This window comes from Alternaria infectoria (genome assembly GCF_024043175.1).
Source record: "Alternaria infectoria strain BMP 0036 chromosome Unknown scaffold_6, whole genome shotgun sequence".
In the NCBI taxonomy this organism is placed as follows: Eukaryota; Fungi; Ascomycota; class Dothideomycetes; order Pleosporales; family Pleosporaceae; genus Alternaria; species Alternaria infectoria.
In genome coordinates this window covers 674,641-696,456 of record NW_026250695.1, presented here as the reverse complement: position 1 = coordinate 696,456, position 21,816 = coordinate 674,641, and the positions used below count along the sequence as shown (strand labels likewise).

Below are 21,816 nucleotides of genomic sequence, written 5' to 3'. Positions count from 1 at the left end.
CACTTGGTGGAGGATCTCGAAACAATCCCTCATCTGTTAGTATGGAGAATCTTGAATCGGGAAATTATGATCCCGTCAAGTGTAGATTCGATGTATCAGTGATTGGCTGGTGGCTAAGTCATTCACTCGTGTGTATCATTACTAGGAATTCGTATATATGTGTGGCGTACCAAGCATGTAGGCCAAGCAACCAAGCACTTCACTCGCTCTTTTAAGCCTTTCTTCAAATCAAGCATCTTTCACAATGGTCGCCTTGACTCTTGGTATCTTCTTCACGTCGCTGGCGGCGTCCGCTGTGGCAGCCCCAGCCCCGGCCATCACTCCTGCACCCAAGCCCGAAGTCGTGAAACGTGCCTCCAGCTGTACCTTTTCGGGCTCGAACGGAGCTGCTGAGGCTTCTAAGTCGCAGTCATCATGTGCTACGATGGTCCTCTCGGACGTTGCTGTCCCTTCAGGCACTACTCTGGACCTCTCCAGCTTGGCTGACGATACCACCGTCATCTTCGAGGGTACCACAACTTGGGGCTACAAAGAGTGGAAAGGGTAAGCAATATCCAAGTACAAATGTATTAGACACGCACTGACTTCATGAACCAACTCTCAGACCTCTCCTTGACATTCGTGGAACCAAAATCACTGTCAAGGGTGCCGAGGGATCCGTCCTCGATGGTGACGGCGCTCGTTGGTGGGACGGTGAGGGTGGAAACGGCGGAAAGACGAAGCCCAAGTTCTTCTCCGCACACAAGCTCACCGACTCCTCCATCACTGGCATTACCATCAAGAACCCTCCCGTTCAAGTAGTCAGTATCAACGGATGTGACGGTCTCACCATTACCGACATGACCATCGATGCCTCGGAAGGCGACAAGGACGAGCAAGGTCACAACACGGATGGTTTCGACATTGGCTCGAGCAGCAACGTCATCATCGACGGTGCAAAGGTCTACAACCAGGATGATTGTGTTGCCGTGAACTCTGGTACCGTATGTATCCCCTGAGGATTGAGACGATGACACCCGCTGACAATACGGATAGGATATCACCTTCAAGAACGGCCTCTGCTCTGGTGGACACGGTCTCTCCATCGGCTCTGTTGGTGGTCGTGACGACAACACGGTCGATACGGTTACCTTCTCGAACTCCGAGATCACCAAGTCCGTCAACGGCGTCCGCGTTAAGGCTCGCGCTGGCACGACCGGCAAGATCAACAAGGTCACCTACGAAGACATTACCCTGTCTGAGATCTCCAAGTATGGCGTCCTCATTGAACAGAACTACGACGGTGGTGACCTTCACGGTGACGCTGATACTGGTGTTCCGATTACCGGTTTGACGCTCGACAATGTCACTGGCGATGTCTCCAGCAGTGGCTACGACGTCGTCGTTACCTGCGGAAAGGGCTCCTGCACTGGCTGGACCTGGACAGATGTTTCCGTGACTGGCGGCAAGACCTACGACAAGTGCTCCAACGTACCCAGCGTTACCAAGTGCTCGTAAATGGTAGTTGTAGCCTTTTGTGGTGATGGCTTGAGCCTTTCTCATCTGGGGTGACGCACATTTCATTCTCGGTTCTGGCATATCGTCAGAGCTTCGCAGTCATTCCTTTTGCTGCGCTGTAAATATCCTTTTCTCTTTTGCATCTTCAGAAGACCGCAATATACTCTTATTTTGAAACTGTATGTGCAACGAGTACCTTGGACGAATGAATGTTTATTTGATTTGATGTAGCGACGACGCGGTGTCGGATTCGTGGGTGTTTGGCCACACGAGACTGTGCTCATGGTTTCTACTGTCAGCGGCGGAGCCGGGCCTCGTAGAACTGGGCGGATAAGCGACATGTCGCGAGATGGAATCCCAGCGTGACTTAGATCTCTTTCGCACGTAAATCAGCGCATCTAAAATTAGAAAGAACCTTAAGAACATTTCCTGTATCAGATCAAGTTGCCTTGGTTGCATCGGCACACTAGTCTAGATGTTGATGCGCTACGTCATGCCCTCCAAGCTTCCGGTCGTGGAGCCGACGCTAGAGAGGCTCGCGGCGGCATCCCCACCAACGCGCGCGTTTTCATCCCTTATCACCAACTTGACGCGTTAACGAGACGCGTCAAGATGTACCTCGATTTCATTATCAGCCTGTACGAAACGCTACTTGGCTTCCATCATCTCCATCACACTCCTGAACTTCACCCGGCTAATGCGAATTCGTGTACCTTGCTTCTTCCAAACCTCTCCTCCCAGAGATCTTCTCATTGATCCCATAGCGATGTAGTGCCTCTTCCGAGCCGAAGTACTTCACGGTTTCCGTTACGAGCTTCGCGACTGCAACGACCTCGTCTTTTGCATCCGGTGTGACCTCTTGCAATGTTCGACTCAATCTCTTCAGATTCTGGATTTGCAGCTCAATGCCGTCTAGGCTGGAATGAATGATGAAACTTAAGGTTTCTGTAGGGTCTGGTTCACCGCTGATATTCTAAGTCAGAGAAGTTTCCGTCGACGTCTCGAAATCACATACCTGTCGTCATCTCCGTCCTCGAATAACGTCTCGTCGTCGATTTCAGGAAGCTTTTTGAACTTCAGGTCCCTCGGCTTCGCATTGGAGCAAGCGTCGTGTAATTCTGCCACCAGATACAACAGTCGGTTTAGGCTTCGCGATGCGGCGTCCACGACTTCTCTCTTATGCTTATCCACCGTAGCCATACCCTCGAGGTTTGAAAGATGAGCCCACACTTGCAGATCGAAAGCAAAAGCTTTAGTGTGTTCTACTATCTTGTCGAACGTGAGATCTTGAGGTTCCGCAGCCTCAACATCCATGTATGGAGCACACGTGCTACTGATCTGGTCCAGTTTGTTTTGTAGCGTCGCATATTGGTACTGAAGTTCCGGCCGTGCAGTGGGTGATCTTGGGCTAGCGCTCGGGCTTCGCTTCACCCTAAAAGCCAGATCGCTTGTGGGCAATGGAGGATTGTCTTGGTGGATTTCCACTTTGATGCTTGGTTTCTTCTGGTGCTGCGGCTTGCCTTCGTACCTTACAGGTAGTTGACTTGACAGGACTGGCTCGTTGGTCAAGTCGTAGCCGGAAACTGGTATCGCGCTGGGCCGGACCTCCTGAGTGTTGTACCGTCGTTCTGACCTTCTGTCCCTTTGACCAGCTTCTGAACTCGATCGCATCCTCCCAGTAGTTTCGAAGACGGGGACGCCGAGTCGGTCAGGCGTTGTAGGAGAGTTCGAAATTCGTGGAGATGAGGCTGTACCATGCCGACTGTCATGATAGCGTTTCATTTCTTGATCGCGACTCCTTCGATCCCATCTCGCCTTTTCTTCTATGGCATCGACGTAGCCTCCTGAGCGCGACCGAGTATGACTGGGATTCCGATGATGTTCGTCGACTTCTAGGAAGTCGGTTGAGATGGTCGCCATCGCACGGAGTCGCAACGAATGGAGGAATGGAGATGATCAAAAGCTTTTTACGTGGTACGAACAAAGGCAGGTATGTGTCTGTAGCGAAGAAACCCGCTGCTATGGTATGCATGAAACGTTCTGTCCGGTACTGCACCCAATGTCAAGAGAAATTTGTCAGTGGGGTCGAGAACTCAACAGAAACGAAAAGATGTAGGAATGCCACGCTCATATGAACAGTGCGACCCAATTGCCTGATCAGGCAGCTGACTTCAGACGCCTTTGGGGGCCGTTGGGGGCTGAGCACCACCAAACGGTAACGTCATCCCTGTGCCGCTATGCATGAAGCCAATTCCGACCAATGTCACCTCAATACCCCACACCAATGCCGGCGAGCTGATGTTCGCATCTGTTCAGCCGCAATAGTTCGTGGGTCATGAGGCCGCCCATTTAATGTCGAAAATACTTCAGGCTGCCGCCTCTAAAAGATGGCCCAGCCCCCATCCGACCGCGCTGATATCCTGGACTCGCACTACATCTTACACGAAATTGCACCATACAGTTCCTGCGCTCGGCAGCTGTTGCTGTTACACGACTCAAAGTTTTCCCGGCTGTGCCGCACGCGAGTTCACTGCTCCTTAGCGTCATAGAAGATACATCTCAACCGCGTCTTCAACGCGACCCAACACTCCAGCTGGACGAGCCATGGCTGAAGTTCTTGGCGTTATCTCTGGTCTCTATACAGCAGGACAGGCTCTACACACCTTTGCCCTTGAAATCAGACAATGGAGACGACTATCCCAACGACTCTTCGACATCAAAGAAGGGCTTGACTTTGCGAAACTATCTCTAGACAGCTGGCAACAGAAATATGACCTCCAAGTGCATCGACCCGATGTTCACACCAGGATCTTGTTTGGAAAAGAAGGGCACGAAAGGATCACAGCCACAATCGGTACTGTGAATGTGATCACCGGAAGTATCAAGAGCGACATCAAACGAGTCAGAGGCCTTGCCCTTAATTTTGAGTCTAGGAGAGGATATTATGGAGAAACTCAGCACTTGAGTAACGAGGATCGAGTCAAGGAGTGTCTTTGGAGAATTCGCCACAACACCACATGGTCGCGCAGATTCGAGTTGAGCGTCTTTGGGAAAGCGAACGACCTAGAAGAGCGTCTCAGGCGACTATACCAAAAACTCACCATGCTCGAACGTTTTACCGATTTCTACCTCGAGCGAGAACACGCAGAAATCTTTGCGGAAGTTAAGCGACTCCCTGGACGGCGAGTGATTATCAAGGTCGGAGACGGAAGGACGGATACGATACAGAGCAGGGTTCTGGACGCCGTTCGCGCCCAAAAAGATGCTGAGCGATTACATCGATGTAGCGACTCCAGCCGGAACAATCGACTACATCTCGGTCTATCCATCCCTCGCATTCATAAGCGCGACTTCGCGTTCTTGCTCAACATGGACGGGGCAAGCCATGAGATCATCGTCCATCCTGTGACCCTGAAGGCTATCTACGAACCAGCTTTGGTGCCGAAGAATTTCGCTACTGCTGTGTCAAGTCTCATGAACAGGACGCAGGATGACTGCTACATGATACCTCCTTTGTCAACATCAGCAGGCTTCACCGTCAAGAATCCACCAACAAACCTTCTCTCTGACTTGCAGTACAAGGAAGCCCTATCGAGTGTGATTCGCGATCAGAATGTCTACCTCGGCTCACAAACGCTATACTCTCAAGACCAGAATGCGATAGCGACTGGCATCGCCCAAGGCTGTTTCCGATTGATAGGAAGCCAATGGTTGTCATTCCTCGACTGCTCGAATGTACGTTGGCGGAGAACGAAGGATGGGAAGTGGGCTAGCATGCTGACCGCAGCGCCTGGCTCCTCGATGACAACACGTACCCTGAACCAATGCTACCAAATGAATCGCCAAAGGAGAGATGATCGCGATCTCTCCAAGCACATCCAAATCTTCCGCATCGGACTCGTCCTCGCCGAGATAGCGCTCAAATCACCATTTTCGTACATTGATCTTGACACGGCGACCCATAAGACACGCTTGTACATCAACGATGGCGAGGAGGTCAGCGCTCACGATGTCGCATCGCAGGTCGAGTTGAGGAGCAACATGTTATTGGGAAACATGGTGTTTTTCTGCCTTAATGTACTGCAAGACAATGATGTTATGGCGGAGAAGAGCATCGAAAGTAGCTATTATCAGGATGTACTCGGGCCGGCGGAAGAGCTGGAAAGGTTCTTCGGGGCTGACAGGCGAAGAGGTGGCTTGAGTCCAGGCTCGAGCCCAATGGGAAGTGGAGCGAACACGCCAAGATCAGCTAGGAGCTCATATGTGTATTGATGTTGCGCTCGCTTTTGCATCGTCTTCTTTTCCCTTTAGACCTCTGCTCCATAGTGTTGTCTGATGTACTTTCCGCGTCACCACATACGATTTCAATGTAACAATAATCTTAAATGACATCAAAGTCTCAATGAGGAGTAGATTCCCATGAATGCGCTGAGTACTGAGCACCAACACTAGTGGGATTCAGCTGCCAAGTAGCGCGGACTTCAAGATACAGCACTGGTCAGCCGTGGCGCTGTAGTTAATACCGAAGGACACGACATACGAGTGATGACTGAGTAGTGTTCTGAGCGAGGCGCTGTGAATGGGAGATGTAGCTTCCTGTTGAGCAATTGGTGAGACGATCAGAGACAGGTGTGCCAGGCTAAAGCACCGCGTTGAATTTATACCAAGACGCCTTCGCTATGCATTAGATACTGGGTAACATGAGAAATCTCTTCCGCAGACTGTTCGTGTTAGACGGCGAAGGTCTGCTCATGCTTCCTGGGCCCCAACCCCCTCTTCACACCATCCTTCAAACTTTCCCAGTTCACACCATCAATCCTGCGTCCGCGTGTGCCCATATCAGACGCAACATCACTCAGCTTGCCTGTGGCAATCCTGCGCATCATAACCAGATCTTGTGCGCTCTGGAAGGTCCTGCCTCTGCCTTCAGTCAGGAACTTCTCGATGAACTCTTCTTCGTCTTCACTGAACGGCAATCCCGCTAGCTCAAACGCCTTGGCATCTCGCGTGTACATCTCGCGTTCGGGGTCCTGAGACCAAGGTTGGTGATCTAGCGTCTGCTCGATAAGGATCTCTAGCAGTGGTCGCTGCTCGTACTCCGGTCTGCTGTGAATCCACTGGTACATCTCCGTGACATTGCGACCTGCAAGGTATTTGGCGAACTCGTCCCTGGTCTTCTGATCCTCCAGCGGCGGCCGTACGCAGTTGTAGTATGCTAGCGCCAGTATATCATCTTTCGGATCCCTTGCCATGCCCATGCTGCTCACTTTATCCTGCCCCGTCAAGAGGGTGTACATGATCTCGTCGGGGAAGGTAGGTATTATGCCGGGGTATGTAAGGTGTCCGACGGCGGTCGCGAATTGGAGGTGGTCGAGGAACCAGAGTCCTTCAACGAATGTCCAGAATCGCTTCTCGAGATGTACGTCTTTCGCGAACGATTCAGCTAGCTCTGTCGCTTCGTGGTGTTGCGCCGATAAATCTTTGAGTAGGTAGAATACAAGACAGTGCTTATTGTGTAGTGTGGTGTTGGAGGAGGTTATGCGCTGATGGAGCTCTTGAAGCTGTTGTGAGCTTTTGGGCGGGTACATCTTGCTTCCTATTTCCAGTTAGCATTTAAAGAGGCCCAACAGTGTGCGCGACTTGCCCTTGATGTTTAGGAGTGTCAGCAGCCGTTCGAAGAAGGTGCGCCCGCCGAGCGCAGTCCGGTATGATTGAATCTCTTGAACAAGGCCATCGTTGTAGTGGAGATTGCGATATACCGCGTCAAAGTCCTCAATATCAAGCATGTTTAGTGTGGAGCGTGTTTTGCTGGGGTGAAGGTAGTCGGGGTCTGTTGCGCGCGAGGTTCTCGATGGGTCGCGCACGTCGATGTTTCCAGCCGCCGCGCGGTCACGTGGACTATTCGGAGACTTGGCGCCAAGCCCATCACGATGGCATGAGCGAGACCACACAGCAGCCAGGCGTTCTTGAAGCTCGCAAGTTTGATACTCAATATATTTGTGAATTTCAAGAACCATAAAGCTTAGCGAGATTCGTAGGGTATTATTGATTGGCTGACGCGCCCAACAGTTCGTTCTGCTGGTTGGCACTACGTCCAGCAGACTGCATAATAATAGCTCTCCAGTATGCGTGCCTAGTCATGCTATACAAAACGATATTTCGTTGCATAGGGCGTAAGCTTGAATCTTGTGTGGGCATCTAGGTGTCGTCCCCGAGCATGTCAGATTGCATGTACGACCTGATCAAACAGACGTAAATCGCATGAAGATATCGAAGTAGGTATTGGAATGACTTCGTGTAAGCCATCGGTGATGAGACTGATGAAGGGTATAAGTCTCAAGTCACTGCCACGCGTCAGTTCAATCCATCCACATCATGCCATGGCTGTCGTCCTCTTCCGGTGGATAGATCGTATGACCCGAGTTGCAACACGCATGGTAATGATTCCTCCTGGGCAACAACAAGCAGCGATGTCGGTCTCACACTTTCCGAAAGTCCGTGTAGAGTATGTAAAGATATGTCAGACACTTGGCGTTCGGCATCAGATGATGAAGAATCGCTGTCGAAGAAGGTATAGTTGCGAGGCCCAAGCGAATGGATGCCCGCTGGCCCCACACCTTTCGCATGTTCGCGATTTACACCTCGTAGGATCGGTGACGGATTTGCCTCAAGTGCGCTTATTGAGTACCTCAAGCGCTAGGCAGAAACTTGGAGGTCTGAGTCAAAGCCGGGGTTGCAGAGCCCAGTGCTACCTTCAACGTCGACAATTCTTGATTGTAATGTTGCGTCAGAATGGAAGTGAAGCGATCTTGAATAGGCGGATAAATACTCCGAAACGAGTTTTGCGGCTCTAGAACCTTATCTAGCTGCGAAACAATCTTGAACCTTCGGGTTGAGGCACCATGGCATGATGTCTTCTCGTCAAGTTTCTGTCACATTGAGCCACAGGTGTGTCAGCCCGGGACTGGCCGGATGCCAGCAAAACACATGGAAATCGGAGCTTGATCATCTTGCGGTCTGCGCGTTGGATTATATCCGCCTCTAGCGTGCATTGCCAAGAGAAAACAAAGCTTGAGTGGATTAGAGACATGGCGCAGGTGACTATGGTTGATGTAAGCACCAATGATGTCTTTCGCGAGTGTGTAGCTCGGACAAAGCCTGGAGATAGCGGTGGTTGAATTTTTGCAAAATCGCGAAGGAAAACTGGGATCTGACAGGCGCGCGGTCTTAGCTTCCGGCGTGCCCTAGGACAGGGTGGTGAAGATCGCATGTGAATCTTCGATTCGAGCGCAAGTCGAGTGTGGGAGGCCGAGACGGATGGTCGTTGTCACCGGAATCCGATGCAGGCGCTTGTATATCCGCCTTGTCGCAGGCATGGCGTGACACACTCACTGAGTCTGCGACGAAGTCAAAGGCGATGAGGCTGTTTCAATTGTCAGGCCAAACTCGCCGTAGGTTTCAATGTCATGATGAGATAGCTGCAGCCACAACCTTAAGACTAACATGGCGAACTTTGCCGGGTGGATTGCTCGCAAAATCCCATTAGCGGTGGCTGACGGAATGGCCCTCTGTCCGTGCTTGCCCGGACCCACGCCGCGCCTGACAATCACATCCGACGTCACAGCCAACGAAGAATGCCATGCGATCGGATGAGTTTCGCAGCTGACAAACTCTTGTCACAATGACTTGCTCAAACTTCGTTCCGAAACTTCCGGAAACAATATAGATGCGAGCTACGCCCATAGCGCTGGCGGCCACATGCATTGAAACATTTCTTCCTGTTACATCTGCTTTGTCTCCCTTGAATCCCTCATCTTCTTGTTGCTTTGACAGCGCATCCTGAAGTACTGCAGCCATTCATACGACTGGTCTGCGTCTTGCTATTCCAGTTGTCTGAGCGCTGCGCAATACATCCCACCTTAACAAATCTAATCCTTCCCTGAACATAACATACATGCCGGATCGCAGGAGTTTGACGATAGCCACCGCGGCGCTGCTAATTGAGCTCTTACCGCTGGCAGCTGCGCATGGCGATAGCAAGGAAATGAACATGAGCGCACATGATATGCCGAAGGCACAACCGCAGGACAATGGCTTTGAAGGCTATTGGAGTTTATCGGAGCATGCTTCGCTTATGTACTGGCACGTCGGGCTTGAGGTCCTGGCCTGGATTGTCATCTTGCCAATCGCAGTCATGTTTAGCATCGCTCGCTCAAGATATACTCTCCCCTCGCAAATGATCTTCCTCGCCACCAATGCGTTCGCGCTCGTCCTCGGCCTCGTATACGACCACAAGACACCGGAGATGTACGCAGGAAATGCACACAGCAAGATGGGATGGGCCATCACCTGGATCGCTTCAGCATGGGTGTTCATGGCTCTGATCCAGGCCTACGCTGGCAGGTCGGAGTCGCACTCGAACGCGGACGAATTTGCCGAGCCGATGACGACCGCCAATATGCTCAGATACGAGCGCGTACACGACGAAGAGGCAGTCGCGCCGTCGCGATGGTCAGGGGATTCGGGACAGGGCTCAGAGCGGAACTCAGCTTCTCTGTATGATCCCTCTCAATCCCCCAGCGTGGAATCAGAAGACCAACAATTCTCTCGCCCTCTGCGAAGACCCACACATGAAGACGACTCTTTCGGTAGCGACGACGATGGCGACGACGAAAAACGCGGCTTCCTTCGCAACACCTCGGTGGAAAACTTCTTCTCTCGTAGTGTGGCGCGCTTCGCAGTTGGACGGACACTCAAGGCGATTCGCTTGCTCTACGTTGCCATCGAGCGCACAATCTTGGTCCAAGGTTTCGCAGCGGTGGTAAGTGGCGCCATCGTCTACGGCGGCATCGGAAGAGGAGGAGCGGTTTTCAACGTCCTGGCGCACACAGTAAAAGGAGGGATCTTCTTTCTATATGGCTTCCTCACATTAGGTCGATGGATGGGCGCGTTTGCAGACTTCGGATGGGCCTGGAACGTGAAGCCACCGAAGGAGGTGGTCGGTCGTCGGAGAGCGGCACTACCTTCGGCAGAGTTTACCGAATCCTTCGTCATTTGGCTCTACGGCTGCACAAACGTCTTCCTCGAACACCTGGCTGCGTGGGGCGATGCATGGACTGCACAAGATCTGGAACATGTTTCGATTTCGGTGATGTTCTTTGGTGGTGGTTTGGTGAGTAAAGGTCGCTCCTTCTCTTTCCGTGTAATGTCGCTAACACTCTTCCTAGCTGGGCATGTGCATCGAATCGACTAGAGTACGCGACCTTCTTAACAGTGGAGTCGTTGCCTCTCAAGCAAGCTCGCTACAAAACGAGTCCTGGCAGCAGCCTAGCCAATATCGCTTTTCGATGAACCCGCTCCCGGCCCTCATCATTATGCTACTAGGCAAGATGATGAGCTCTCACCATCAGAGCTCAATGGTCTCGACTATGATCCATACCCAATGGGGCAGCATGTTCATGGCCTTTGCTCTTGCCCGCGGTCTTACCTACATAACCCTCTACATCTCACCGCCGACTTCGTTCCTGCCATCTCGGCCGCCTACAGAAATCATCACCGCATTCTGTCTGATATCGGGTGGTATCACCTTCATGGTCAGCAACAAAGACACAGTCGCAGCTTTGGAATCTTACGACCTCGACGCTATGTTCATCTTTACGGTTGTCATGGGCCTTACCGCGCTGCTCATGGCTTGGACGACTGTAGTAATCGCTATCAAAGGATGGGCTCTACGCAAGGAGAGCAGCAGCCAATACGCAAAGGGTCTTGCTGGAGTATTGGCGTAAACGACGTCTTTACGAGATACCCTCGATCGGTCGACTGGAGACGATTTTCTTATTTAGGAAGTGAAACTTCCACTTGATACCCTGCATTTCCTCTTTACGACTTTGACGCATTTTTTTGGTTTAATGGGTTTGGTCGCAGTATACCCCTTTCTTAAGGAAGACGACAGCCTGGATGGCTGCACCCAATGCCTGTTTTGTTCTATACCGGTGGTAATGAAGGTCATCTTGGGACGAATGGATCATGGTAGTAATAGACGGATGTCGACTCTGGAAGTTAATACTAGGTTGCACCACAGTTAGCAATGTAGCCATGCAACCCCTACACCACGAAGTAGGATAATAGAACGTTCATAGAACAGGCTTCCTCATTGCCATGAAAATTGTACGCATCGAGACATCACCATAGATTTGTCCGACGTTCTCAACGTGCTCCGCGACCCCGTCCAGCGACACCTCTTGCTATGCCTGTACCACCCCTGGTTCCTCTAGGTGCACCGCCGCGTGTAGGTATACCACCCCGCCCGCCTGCTCGTGGTATTCCCCCTCTTCCTCTAGGTACACCACTTGTCCTCGTAGCAGGTGCTGGTGTTTGCGGGTTCTGGAATTTGGAGTGGATTTTGCTACTCGGCGGGTTGTCGACGAACGAAGTGTCGGTCGTTAGGAACGTCGCTTCCATATCTTCTGGGCCCTGAGAGCGATTCAGGTTTGCGGCACCTTGATCAGGTTGGTTCTGTGGGCGCTTGAAGGATTCTGGAACAGGAGCCTAGTGACGAGTCAGTACCATCCCGCGTCCTCTCTCCTCTGTATCTTCTCTTCAGTCTCCCATCACTCACCTCCGGGAAGTCTACGCAAAAAGCATTCATGTTCATTCCATACAGGAACCCCGCAAAACTCTCTGAGAAACGTGCCAGGCTCTCGTGCATAAGTTGCAATTGCAAGAAGTTTTGCTCAAGGTCTGCCATGGCGTCGCTCAACTCCGCGAATCCATCCTGTAAGCCTTCAAGCGCGTTGCCAGATGCCGAAGCAGCGCGACCGCGTTGGGATGAGTCGCGTAATGAGGAGCGGGAAGACGGGCGGAGGGGCGTGGTCGGACGTGAGCGTGGTGATTTGCTGCGTGTGCGCCGGTACGAGGGCGTTGTTGTGGGTGTTGTGGACGCCATGTTTGCACGGTGGTAGATGTAACTCCTTGTGAATCTGGTAGCACAGTCGCGCAATTGCAGTCTGGTACTGTGACGCCTCTGAGATCTTGAAACGCGGTCCTAGTTCGGGAGCTTGATACGAAGTAAACAGTACCCCACACGCAGGGCAATCGCGCTAAGACCAATTGGTCGATGATGCCATTGTTCTTGCTTCCAAAAGTACGCCTCTCTGTACGTCTCCGGATACTTTGTGCTCAGCAAACTATCACAAGACGCACTTGCCCGCAGCTTGCTCTAAGGCGTCCCGCTGCTGCATTCTGTACGTAGATCGCGGCTACATATTCGTCCGACGTATCCGGAAAGCTCTGCCGACGTCACACTAAGCAGACGCGAGCAGTTGCCATAACGAGGCTCAGCTCAGCGACCTGACACTTTTCCATGTTGCCTCGCGCACAGCCCCTACGACGACTTTTGCACACCTCTACACCCAAGCGTCAACTATCCGTGTATAACCCAAAGTATCGCGGCGCCCCACCTGCCCCCTATAGCTCTACGAATCCGGTCACACGCGCAAACCTACTACATCACAGTCGGCGAAGCACGGCACCGGCACCTCACAAGACAAGCGGACTCAACCTGTGGACTGTAGGAATAGTCGCTGGCATTGCAATTGGCGGCGTGCTACTCGTCCCCTTCGTACAAAGCTCTTCAGAGCCCAAGACAGCCAGGAAATCCACCCCGACTCATTTCAACACCGCAGACCTCACAGACTCTTACCTCGTCATGGCACCAAACACCCCCGCCGGGCGACCGGGAACCCTCACACCCGAAGAGGACAAGAAGCTGCGTGAGCTATGGGGGATCGTTATGAAGGTTTTCGGCGTGGAAGCGGGGTCGGAAGCTGCAAGCACGGTCGATGAGGTTGCATCACCGACCACAAGTGAGGCGGCAGCGGACGGCAAGAAGGACAAGAAGAAGAGTCGATTGAACGTGTTCAAGAGGAATAAGGGCGACAAGGGCGCAGACGACAAGGCGTCGACTGCTTCGACAGGCTCGACCCCGTCAGACATTAGCAGGCTGTCAATATCCGCCGATGACGACAAGTTCGGCCAGACCGCAGAGTTTAAGGCAGCGATCGCCAACATTCCCCCAGAGGAGCTGCGAAGGACCTTCTGGATGATGGTCAAGCACGACCACCCCGATGCACTCCTTCTCCGATTCCTCCGCGCACGGAAATGGGACGTGGAGAAGGCGCTGGTCATGATGATCTCTACCATGCAGTGGAGATTGAACGAGATGCATGTCGACGACGACATCATGAAGAACGGAGAGCTCGCCGCTGCGCAAACTACAAGCGACGATGCTAAGACAAAGAAGAACGCGGAAGACTTCCTGACACAGCTGCGTATGGGCAAGAGCTATCTACACGGATTGGACATTGAAGGAAGGCCGATGTGTTTTGTTCGCGCGAGGTTACACAAAGCCGGCGAGCAGACGGAGGAAAGTCTGGAAAGATTCACTGTCTACACTATTGAGACCGCACGCATGCTGTTGAGGCCTCCGATTGACACAGCCGTAAGTCTATTCTCTTCCCCGGATTGTTTGCAATGATTAACCGAATACAGACTATCGTCTTCGATATGACCGACTTCTCTATGGCCAACATGGACTACACGCCGGTGAAGTTCATGATCAAGTGCTTCGAGGCCAACTACCCCGAATCGCTTGGCACCGTTCTCGTCTACCGAGCGCCCTGGGTCTTCAACGCCGTGTGGAGTATCGTCAAAGGCTGGCTGGACCCCGTCGTCGCCGGCAAGGTGCACTTTGCAAAGACGATCGACGATCTCAGCAACTACATCCCAAAGTCGCAGATTCCAACTGAACTAGGTGGAGAGGAGAAGTGGGAGTACAAGTTCCCAGAGCCCGTGCCTGGCGAGAACGACAAGATGGCCGAAGAGAAGCCAAAGCAGGAGCTGCAAAGCGAGAGGCAACAGATCGTCGACAACTATGAGACTTCCGTGCTGGAGTGGGTACACGCCGGTGAGGGTGCGCCAGCGGACGAGAAGAGGAAAGAAAGGGATAGCATTGCCGAACAGCTGAGGCAGAACTACTGGAAGCTGGACCCGTATGTTCGAGCTCGCTCACTGTACGACCGTATGGGCGTCCTCCAGAGCGAAGGCAAACTAGACTTCTACGGCCAAACCCCAGCGCCCGCCGCAGCCGCAGCGCCAAAAGCAACAGAAACCAGCGCCGACGATCTCGACTAGGACTCGAAAGCCCAGCTACTCCGGCGGTACAGCACCTTCAACACTTTGGTCGACGCTTCGAAACAACCATAATCCCTTTCCCCTTCGTGGCATTCACTATGTTGGTTTGGTAAACGGCCGGTTTAGCACACCATCGATCTAATGTGTAGTCCTGAAAACAAACTCTCTGTATAGAACTCCACATCCCATCCCCTTTGATAGCCTTCGTCCCGTAAAGTTGCAGTTAACCCCTACCTAATAATATCTCTCATTCGCCTTCTACCAACCAAGTACTAAAACCCCCACACCGCCTGCTTTTGCCTTCCCCCTTCTTCCTTTACCGCCTCACTACGTTTCAATCCTCTCCGGTGAAATGCGCGCCCCATACTACGGGGCTTCCCTGCGTGAGCACTGTTCATTCGATGCGGCCCAGATTCCCGATCGCGCCTCGATGCACTAGCACAAATGACGTCATGTTCCTGCATCGGAACAAATGCGAGTTTGCCCTCGGGACTCTCAGTATGTGCTTTTCCTCCTTTTTCCGGCTCGGCTCCTGGGCCTGAGCTAGAGGTTAGTCGGGCGGTTGCAGGTTCCGTGGTGCTGCTAGCACGGTTGCGAATGTGAATGGTCAGGCTTTATCGCAACGTCGGGGTGTTTTTTGGCTGGGTGCGCTGCGCTGCTGTGGGTGGCTCCGGGGGAAAGAGCTCAGGCTCGTTCCGGATAGGTGCCGTGGAGATCTTCGTAGATCTACGTCTTAGAACTGGGAATGTTATGGTGTTGATGTTTCGCTTGGGATGGAAACGTTACTGTTGGTGTTTAAGATTGGACGCGCGCTTGTGAAGTTGGTGTCGTGACATACGGCGCTCAAATTCGATAGTTTGAAGTTTGGTGTGGTGCTGAGGCGTGACAACTGAACACAAATAACGGCATGAGTAAGCGTGCGCGTGAAGGTGAGACCTGATCCTATGCATAATATTCGTACTGTAGATTTACATGCTATACAAACGCTCTATGAGGTGACTTTAAGATCTCTGCCTTCTCTCGTCCGATGGCTCTCGTGGTTGGCCACTTCGTCCAGTTTGGTGGCCATTTCATTGGCATCCTCTAAGCCCGTGTCTATCGGTCCCGCTGCTTCGTCGACTTGCTCCAGGGGGACATTCGTACCCATCCGTCCTACAGATCTGCGTTCGGGTCTCACGCTTTCTGCACTCTTGGCATCCACATCTGTGCTGGTTAATGTCAAGCCTTGTGCTGGGCGGTAGGTGATGCGGCCTTCAGCGGCGGCCGCAAGCCGTTGCTTTTGGCCGGTTTCTCCGGCACGACCTAGGACGCCAGCGATGACTTGTATGCAGCGTAGACTGTGATGTGTTAGCCTGAAACAGTAGCCGCTGGTGGGAGATGTTTTACCTGTCGTCGTTGGCAGGGATGGGGTACGTGACCCAGGTGGGGTCCGCGTTGGTGTCAATGACGCCGATGGTGGGAATGTTGTTCAGCGCACACTCGTGCAGCAGGACGTAGTTCTCGAGGGGATTCATGCAGACGACCAGGTCGGGCCGGAGGACAGATCGGTCGAAGAGCTGCTCTTCGAAGCCGGAGACCTCCTCGTCGAACTCATTCACGACCTTGGTCTTGCACCTGCCGAGAATTTGCTGGCCGTTGGTGATGCTTCCTGGGATCCAGCGCTCGAACAGGTGGTATCCTTTGGCTAGCTCCGCAGCGCGCGCTACTGCCCTATCCTGCCCGTCGCGCGTGCCCACGAACAAGATCATGCCTCCCCGCCGCGCAACTTCCTGCACGACCTTGGCGGACCGCCGCAAGTGGGCTGCAGTGACTTCGAGCGAGATGATGTGGACGCCTTGCCGTATGCCGTGGATGTAGCGTGCGTTTGCGGGGTTCCATAGGGAAGTGACATGGCCTTGGTGGGCCTCGGAGGCGAGGAGCAGTTCGAGGGTCACGTCGGCGGGCGATGGGGGGTGGTTCAGGAGGGAGTGCGGTTGGTAGTGCGGCTCGATCTGAGTTCCTAGATGTCCCATCTGCTTGGCTACGGATCGTCAGCAGGGTGGAGTCAGGATGGGGCGGCGGTCGTACACTGCTGCTTGTACATGTAGTACTGCTCAGCGACATCGTCGGAGGCGGACTCGGAGGTGCCATGGGTCTCGGGGTCGACGGAGGGGATGGGCTGCTGGAGGTGGGTGTTGAGCTGGGCCTCTATCGACTGGATCTGCTTGAGACTGTTGTCGGTAGCGGCCTCGATCGACTCGGTCTCGGTGGAGAGAAATCGCTGCAGCGGGCGGAGCGGCTGGCGGGAGTGTCGTGCGAGCGCCCGGGGGGCTATCGATGGTGTTAGTATGTGCAGTCATGTCCAATTGACGTCTCCTACCACTGCGCGCTGCGATGCTCCTCAGTATCATTTTGCCGTCGCGTGCAGTCGGCGCTGTCGCTCCAAAAACTCTCGAGCCGGGGCATGCCAAGCACCCGCCAAGCTAGCCCAATTGGGCCACCCTGCAGGCCAGCCCATCCTCCAGTGTCAGACCGATAACGAGCCTCAGGCGATTGCCGTCATTGTCAGATCATGTGTGCCAGTCAGGACCGCAGCGAGGGGGGCTGCGTGCATCGGTCCCACCGGTAGGGCAGAGCATGGCAAAGTGCAAAATACCATAGCTGGTCCCTGCTTGCAGAGTCGCTCGCCTCTTGCTTATCCCATGCCGCTCCGCCTGTGCTCAGAGAGTGCTTGTGCCCGGGCTGCCCCCGATAATTGCTCGCGTGAAGCCACTGACATGCTTCCGTCATCTTCTGCAGCTATCCCGCACGCGGCCTTTTGGCTTGGCACCTAGCGCATTCCACTGACGCTACACATGCTCGCTCTTCGCATCCCAACTTCACCCGCCCAATCTGCCCCAGACGACTCCCCGTCCTGCTGCACTGCACCCAGGCCGAGGAGCCCCCCCCCATCTGTCGCCGCCCCCGGATGTCGCTTGTCAGACGCTGCACGCCCCGCCGCCGCGACTCCCCCATCACCAGCGAGACAAGCGATAGCGCACCACCGCCGTGCCCTCGGGCGCCGCCCACACCCGTGGATGCCTACAACCCCGTGCCGGACGACACTGCCTGCTCCTGCCGCTCTTGAGCCCGTAGCGCCCTAGCCGCCACCATGAATGGCTACCCATATCCCACCCGGCCCTTCAACCCGGCCGCCAATGGGAACATGATGATGAATATGAATGGGGACGGCATGAACGGCTTCAACATGGTCGAGGGCCAGTCGCTGGACTCCATCGTCGCGCAGAACGACAAGGACAACCGCCGCCGGAGTATGCCCGTATACGCTAGAGGGCCCCAACAACAGCAGCAGCAACAACAACAAATGAACCTGGGCAGCCCCGACACGCGCAGGCTGAGCATGATGAATTTCGGTGATCCCAATGGCGGAGACATGGACGATTTCCAATTCGACATGTCAACCGCTGCCATGGACAACATGATGCGCAACAACACCGCTTTTCCGCGCACCACGGCCGACATCCAGAGTGACCAAATGCCGGCTGCCGACCTCAACATCAACACACAGTTCCAAGGCCAGGCTTCTCCCTTTCCGACCATGGGCGGTCCTGGCTCTGCCTACGCCTCGCCCATGCACCAGAAGAACTCCCTCGACCTGGACATGGGATCGTATCAGAACGGCATGAACATGCCCTTGGACATGGACGATTCGATGGCCATGACACCCATGGACATGAACATGTTCCCAGGCAGCCAATTTAACACACCCATGCTGGACTCGCCCATCCAGCAGGACTTTGTAGGACCAGTGCCCGCTGCTCCCCAAGGAGACAATACTCCGTCAGGGCAGACCCAAGACCAGTTCAAACGTCCGTCCCTAAACAATACACCAGAAGTCAAGTCCGGCAGATCCAGCTTCCTCAGTCGGTCGACCAGCCAGGACCAGTCCAGCATGCGGTCCCACTCCCGGCCCCAAAGTGAACACCATTCTTCCAACAGTGTTCCAACGCGCATGACCCTGGCCTCACTGCAGAACCAACAACCCGTCGCACAGGACCCTGCTCAAGATCTGTCTAAAGAGGTCATGAAGAAGCAACTCGCAGACTTCAAGATTCCGTGGCAGGCGCCCACCGGCGGGTTCCCGTCAACCAAAGCGAACAACCCACACATGAAGACGCAGTTCAAAAATGCGTACTCGTCGACCGGATTTGACATGCTCGGAGTGCTGGTACGTATCGACACAGTGTACTGAGATTGACATACTGATATGCCAATAGATGCGCGTAGCTACTCGACCTGAACCCCAGATCGACATCGGCTCCGTTGATCTTTCGTGCGCTTTCGTCGTTTGCGATGCCGAGCTGGACGACATTCCCATTGTTTACTGCTCTGAGAACTTCGAACGACTGACCGGCTACACGAGACATATGATCCTCGGGCGGAATTGCCGTTTCTTACAAGCACCTGACGGCAAGGTAGAATCGGGTATCAAACGCAACTACGTTGACGATGATTCGGTATACTATCTCAAGAACATGATCGAGAGTCGTGCCGAGGCGCAGATCAGCTTGATCAATTACCGAAGAGGCGGCCAGCCGTTCATGAACCTGCTCACTATGATCCCTATCGCTTGGGAGCCTGGCGGCAAGATGAAATTCTTCGTTGGTTTCCAGGTCGATCTAGTCGAGCAGCCTGGAGCCATGACGAACAAGAACTCAGGTGGGCTTCCGCATCTAACACAACACCTCGTGTGTGAGCTGATCATGTTATAGACGGTTCGTACCGAGTCAACTACCAACGCGGAATGTCGATGCCCAGTTACGTTTTCAGCGACCACCACAAGCCACAAGCAGCCGAGCAAGGTCAGACCATTTCCAAGGATGAGGTGTCCAACGTGCTCGCTGCATACAGCGGTAGCGGTGACTCGGAGATGACCAGACGTATCTGGGACAAGGTCCTGCTTGAGAACAGCGACGACGTCGTCCATGTCTTGTCGCTGAAGGGACTCTTCTTATACCTGTCACCGGCCAGCAACAGGATACTAGAGTACGACCCAAGTGAGCTTGTTGGGACTGCCCTGTCTTCTGTCTGCCATCCTAGCGACATCGTCCCGGTTACACGAGAGTTAAAGGAAACCACAAACGGCGCATCGGTCAATGTCGTGTTTAGGATACGGCGAAAGAAGAGCGGCTACATGTGGTTCGAAGGTCACGGTTCCCTTCACACGGAGCAAGGCAAGGGCCGGAAATGCATCATCCTTGTGGGTCGCGAGCGCCCAGTCTATACTCTCAGCAAGGCTATCGTACGCGAATCCGGAGGCGTTGGTGACAACGAACTTTGGACCAAAATGTCTACGTCAGGCATGTTCTTGTACGTCTCGTCCAACGTACGTCAGTTACTCGACAAGCAACCCGAGGAGCTTGTGGGCACAAGCATACAATCTCTTATGCGCCAAGAGTCTAAGATCCAGTTCGGCCGTATCCTTGAGCTTGCCAGAGGTGGCAGGAAAGGTGAAGTCAAGCACGAAATGATCAACAAGCGTGGCCAGGTCCTCCAGGCTTTCACAACCATCTACCCCGGAGATGCAATCGAGGGCCAGAAACCCACCTTTGTCGTTGGTCAAACGCGACTTCTCAAGTATTCGCGAAATAGCAATGCTGGCCGCCCATCGATGTACACGAACACCAAGCATGAACGCGACTCTCATAACTCTGTACACACGCAGATGTCAGGAGCAGCATCGCCCGCCGCAGGATCTCTGACCGGCCACACCGGGTCAAATACGCCAAACACATCAAACACAAATCCTCTTTTCATCACTACCGAGGAATCGCCTGCGACGTTTGCTGGCCACAACGGTCTACAGCTTGGACACCAGGATCAAAGTCTTGCTTCAGACGATAACGTGTTCGACGAACTGAAGACGACACGAAGCACAAGCTGGCAATACGAGCTCCGACAAATGGAAAAGCGAAACCGATACCTGGCCGAAGAGGTTCAGAGCTTATTGGCAGCCAAAAAGAAGAGGAAGCGCAGAAAGGGCGCAGGTCAGATGCAGAAGGACTGTGCGAATTGCCATACAAGAACAACACCCGAGTGGCGGCGAGGTCCATCGGGCAACCGCGACTTGTGCAACTCGTGCGGACTACGGTGGGCTAAACAGGTAAGTTAATCTTCTCACATCTAGTCCACATAATCAAACTAACAGGGACACTCACAGCAAGGACGAGTGTCACCTAGAACGTCGTCTGCGGCCAGTGACAAGAGCAAAAAGAGTGCTTCGCCACGCCACTTTCCTACAAGCCACTCAAGTCATCAGACTATTCTTCCTCATGCGAAGACGGAGAGCGGACAACAGTCTACTATCCCTTCGCCAATGGCCACTTCCACCAAACGTTCGCCGCAACAAGGTAGCATCAGTGAGTCGCATGCTGCAAAGGCGCCACGTATAGAAGTTGCTGCTTCACAGGGCTTCATTCCCCCACCGTCGATCGATGAAGTGACGGAGCCGGAATCATAAGCACGACGGATCTGAACGTCGTCTTCTTACTTCTTCTTCGCGGTTTCTCTCTCCTGTTTCGTGTCATTCTCCGCTTTGGTCAAACGATACCCCATTACTTATATTCACTTTAACGAACTTCACATTCGCTTGCTCGAAGCGAGCTTCTCATGGGGGAGTTTTTAGACTCACATCCTTTTTCTTTCTATATCCGTTTGATGTTTTACGACTTGGGTCAACAACGTGGGGAAGGTTTGGCGTGTGGTCGAGCTATTCGACTGCGGGTTTCACAAATTGGAGGCTGAGAGATGAGGCGCAATATGCATGTACATGTCTTGGGCACACTTTATCAGGTGTCTTCTTATTCTGTTGTATATATCAACGACGTTTGGCAACGGTACGGGATGGCTTATCAGGATCGCGTGGGGCGCACGCGTACGGACGGTATCACTCATCAATCAATCAATCATATATGTCGCATCAGATCAGATCATGTCAAAATGAATAGTGGAACGCGATTGCATGACCTGGCTGAAGCGTCATGGCGAACCCCAACGTTGCCCTTGACCCATTAATTCTTTCGCATCTCTCCCCCACCCGCACATCTCGTCGATTCGCTTGTTTGCTCGCTCGCCTACGATTCGAGTCGA

General features: G+C 53.4%; 8 protein-coding genes across 8 annotated transcripts; 5 read left to right on the top strand and 3 right to left on the bottom strand.

Moving 5' to 3' along the window:
• Positions 1 to 244: 244 nt before the first annotated feature.
• J4E92_004535 (uncharacterized protein) lies at positions 245 to 1,497 on the top strand (the record flags this gene model as incomplete). Its single annotated transcript, XM_051495925.1, has 3 exons — positions 245 to 543; positions 605 to 983; positions 1,036 to 1,497. The coding sequence occupies 3 exons, from the start codon at positions 245 to 247 to the stop codon at positions 1,495 to 1,497; spliced, it is 1,140 nt and encodes a 379-aa protein (XP_051353765.1).
• A 694-nt stretch (positions 1,498 to 2,191) lies between these two features.
• Positions 2,192 to 3,417, bottom strand: J4E92_004534 (uncharacterized protein; the record flags this gene model as incomplete). The annotated part of the gene is made up of 2 exons (XM_051495924.1): positions 2,192 to 2,462; positions 2,513 to 3,417. The coding sequence occupies 2 exons, from the start codon at positions 3,415 to 3,417 to the stop codon at positions 2,192 to 2,194; spliced, it is 1,176 nt and encodes a 391-aa protein (XP_051353764.1).
• A 684-nt stretch (positions 3,418 to 4,101) lies between these two features.
• Positions 4,102 to 5,769, top strand: J4E92_004533 (uncharacterized protein; the record flags this gene model as incomplete). The annotated part of the gene is made up of 1 exon (XM_051495923.1): positions 4,102 to 5,769. One exon carries the CDS (start codon positions 4,102 to 4,104, stop codon positions 5,767 to 5,769), a length of 1,668 nt encoding a protein of 555 aa, XP_051353763.1.
• A 458-nt stretch (positions 5,770 to 6,227) lies between these two features.
• J4E92_004532 (uncharacterized protein) lies at positions 6,228 to 7,283 on the bottom strand (the record flags this gene model as incomplete). The annotated part of the gene is made up of 2 exons (XM_051495922.1): positions 6,228 to 7,093; positions 7,142 to 7,283. The coding sequence occupies 2 exons, from the start codon at positions 7,281 to 7,283 to the stop codon at positions 6,228 to 6,230; spliced, it is 1,008 nt and encodes a 335-aa protein (XP_051353762.1).
• A 2,168-nt stretch (positions 7,284 to 9,451) lies between these two features.
• J4E92_004531 (uncharacterized protein) lies at positions 9,452 to 11,282 on the top strand (the record flags this gene model as incomplete). Its single annotated transcript, XM_051495921.1, has 2 exons — positions 9,452 to 10,669; positions 10,725 to 11,282. 2 exons carry the CDS (start codon positions 9,452 to 9,454, stop codon positions 11,280 to 11,282), a joined length of 1,776 nt encoding a protein of 591 aa, XP_051353761.1.
• Positions 11,283 to 11,703: 421 nt separating this feature from the next.
• J4E92_004530 (uncharacterized protein) lies at positions 11,704 to 12,442 on the bottom strand (the record flags this gene model as incomplete). Its single annotated transcript, XM_051495920.1, has 2 exons — positions 11,704 to 12,045; positions 12,116 to 12,442. 2 exons carry the CDS (start codon positions 12,440 to 12,442, stop codon positions 11,704 to 11,706), a joined length of 669 nt encoding a protein of 222 aa, XP_051353760.1.
• A 762-nt stretch (positions 12,443 to 13,204) lies between these two features.
• Positions 13,205 to 14,688, top strand: J4E92_004529 (uncharacterized protein; the record flags this gene model as incomplete). Its single annotated transcript, XM_051495919.1, has 2 exons — positions 13,205 to 13,996; positions 14,047 to 14,688. 2 exons carry the CDS (start codon positions 13,205 to 13,207, stop codon positions 14,686 to 14,688), a joined length of 1,434 nt encoding a protein of 477 aa, XP_051353759.1.
• Positions 14,689 to 17,818: 3,130 nt separating this feature from the next.
• On the top strand, positions 17,819 to 21,187 carry J4E92_004528 (uncharacterized protein; the record flags this gene model as incomplete). Its single annotated transcript, XM_051495918.1, has 4 exons — positions 17,819 to 18,895; positions 18,945 to 19,386; positions 19,440 to 20,830; positions 20,888 to 21,187. 4 exons carry the CDS (start codon positions 17,819 to 17,821, stop codon positions 21,185 to 21,187), a joined length of 3,210 nt encoding a protein of 1,069 aa, XP_051353758.1.
• Between the last annotated feature and the right edge of the window lie 629 nt (positions 21,188 to 21,816).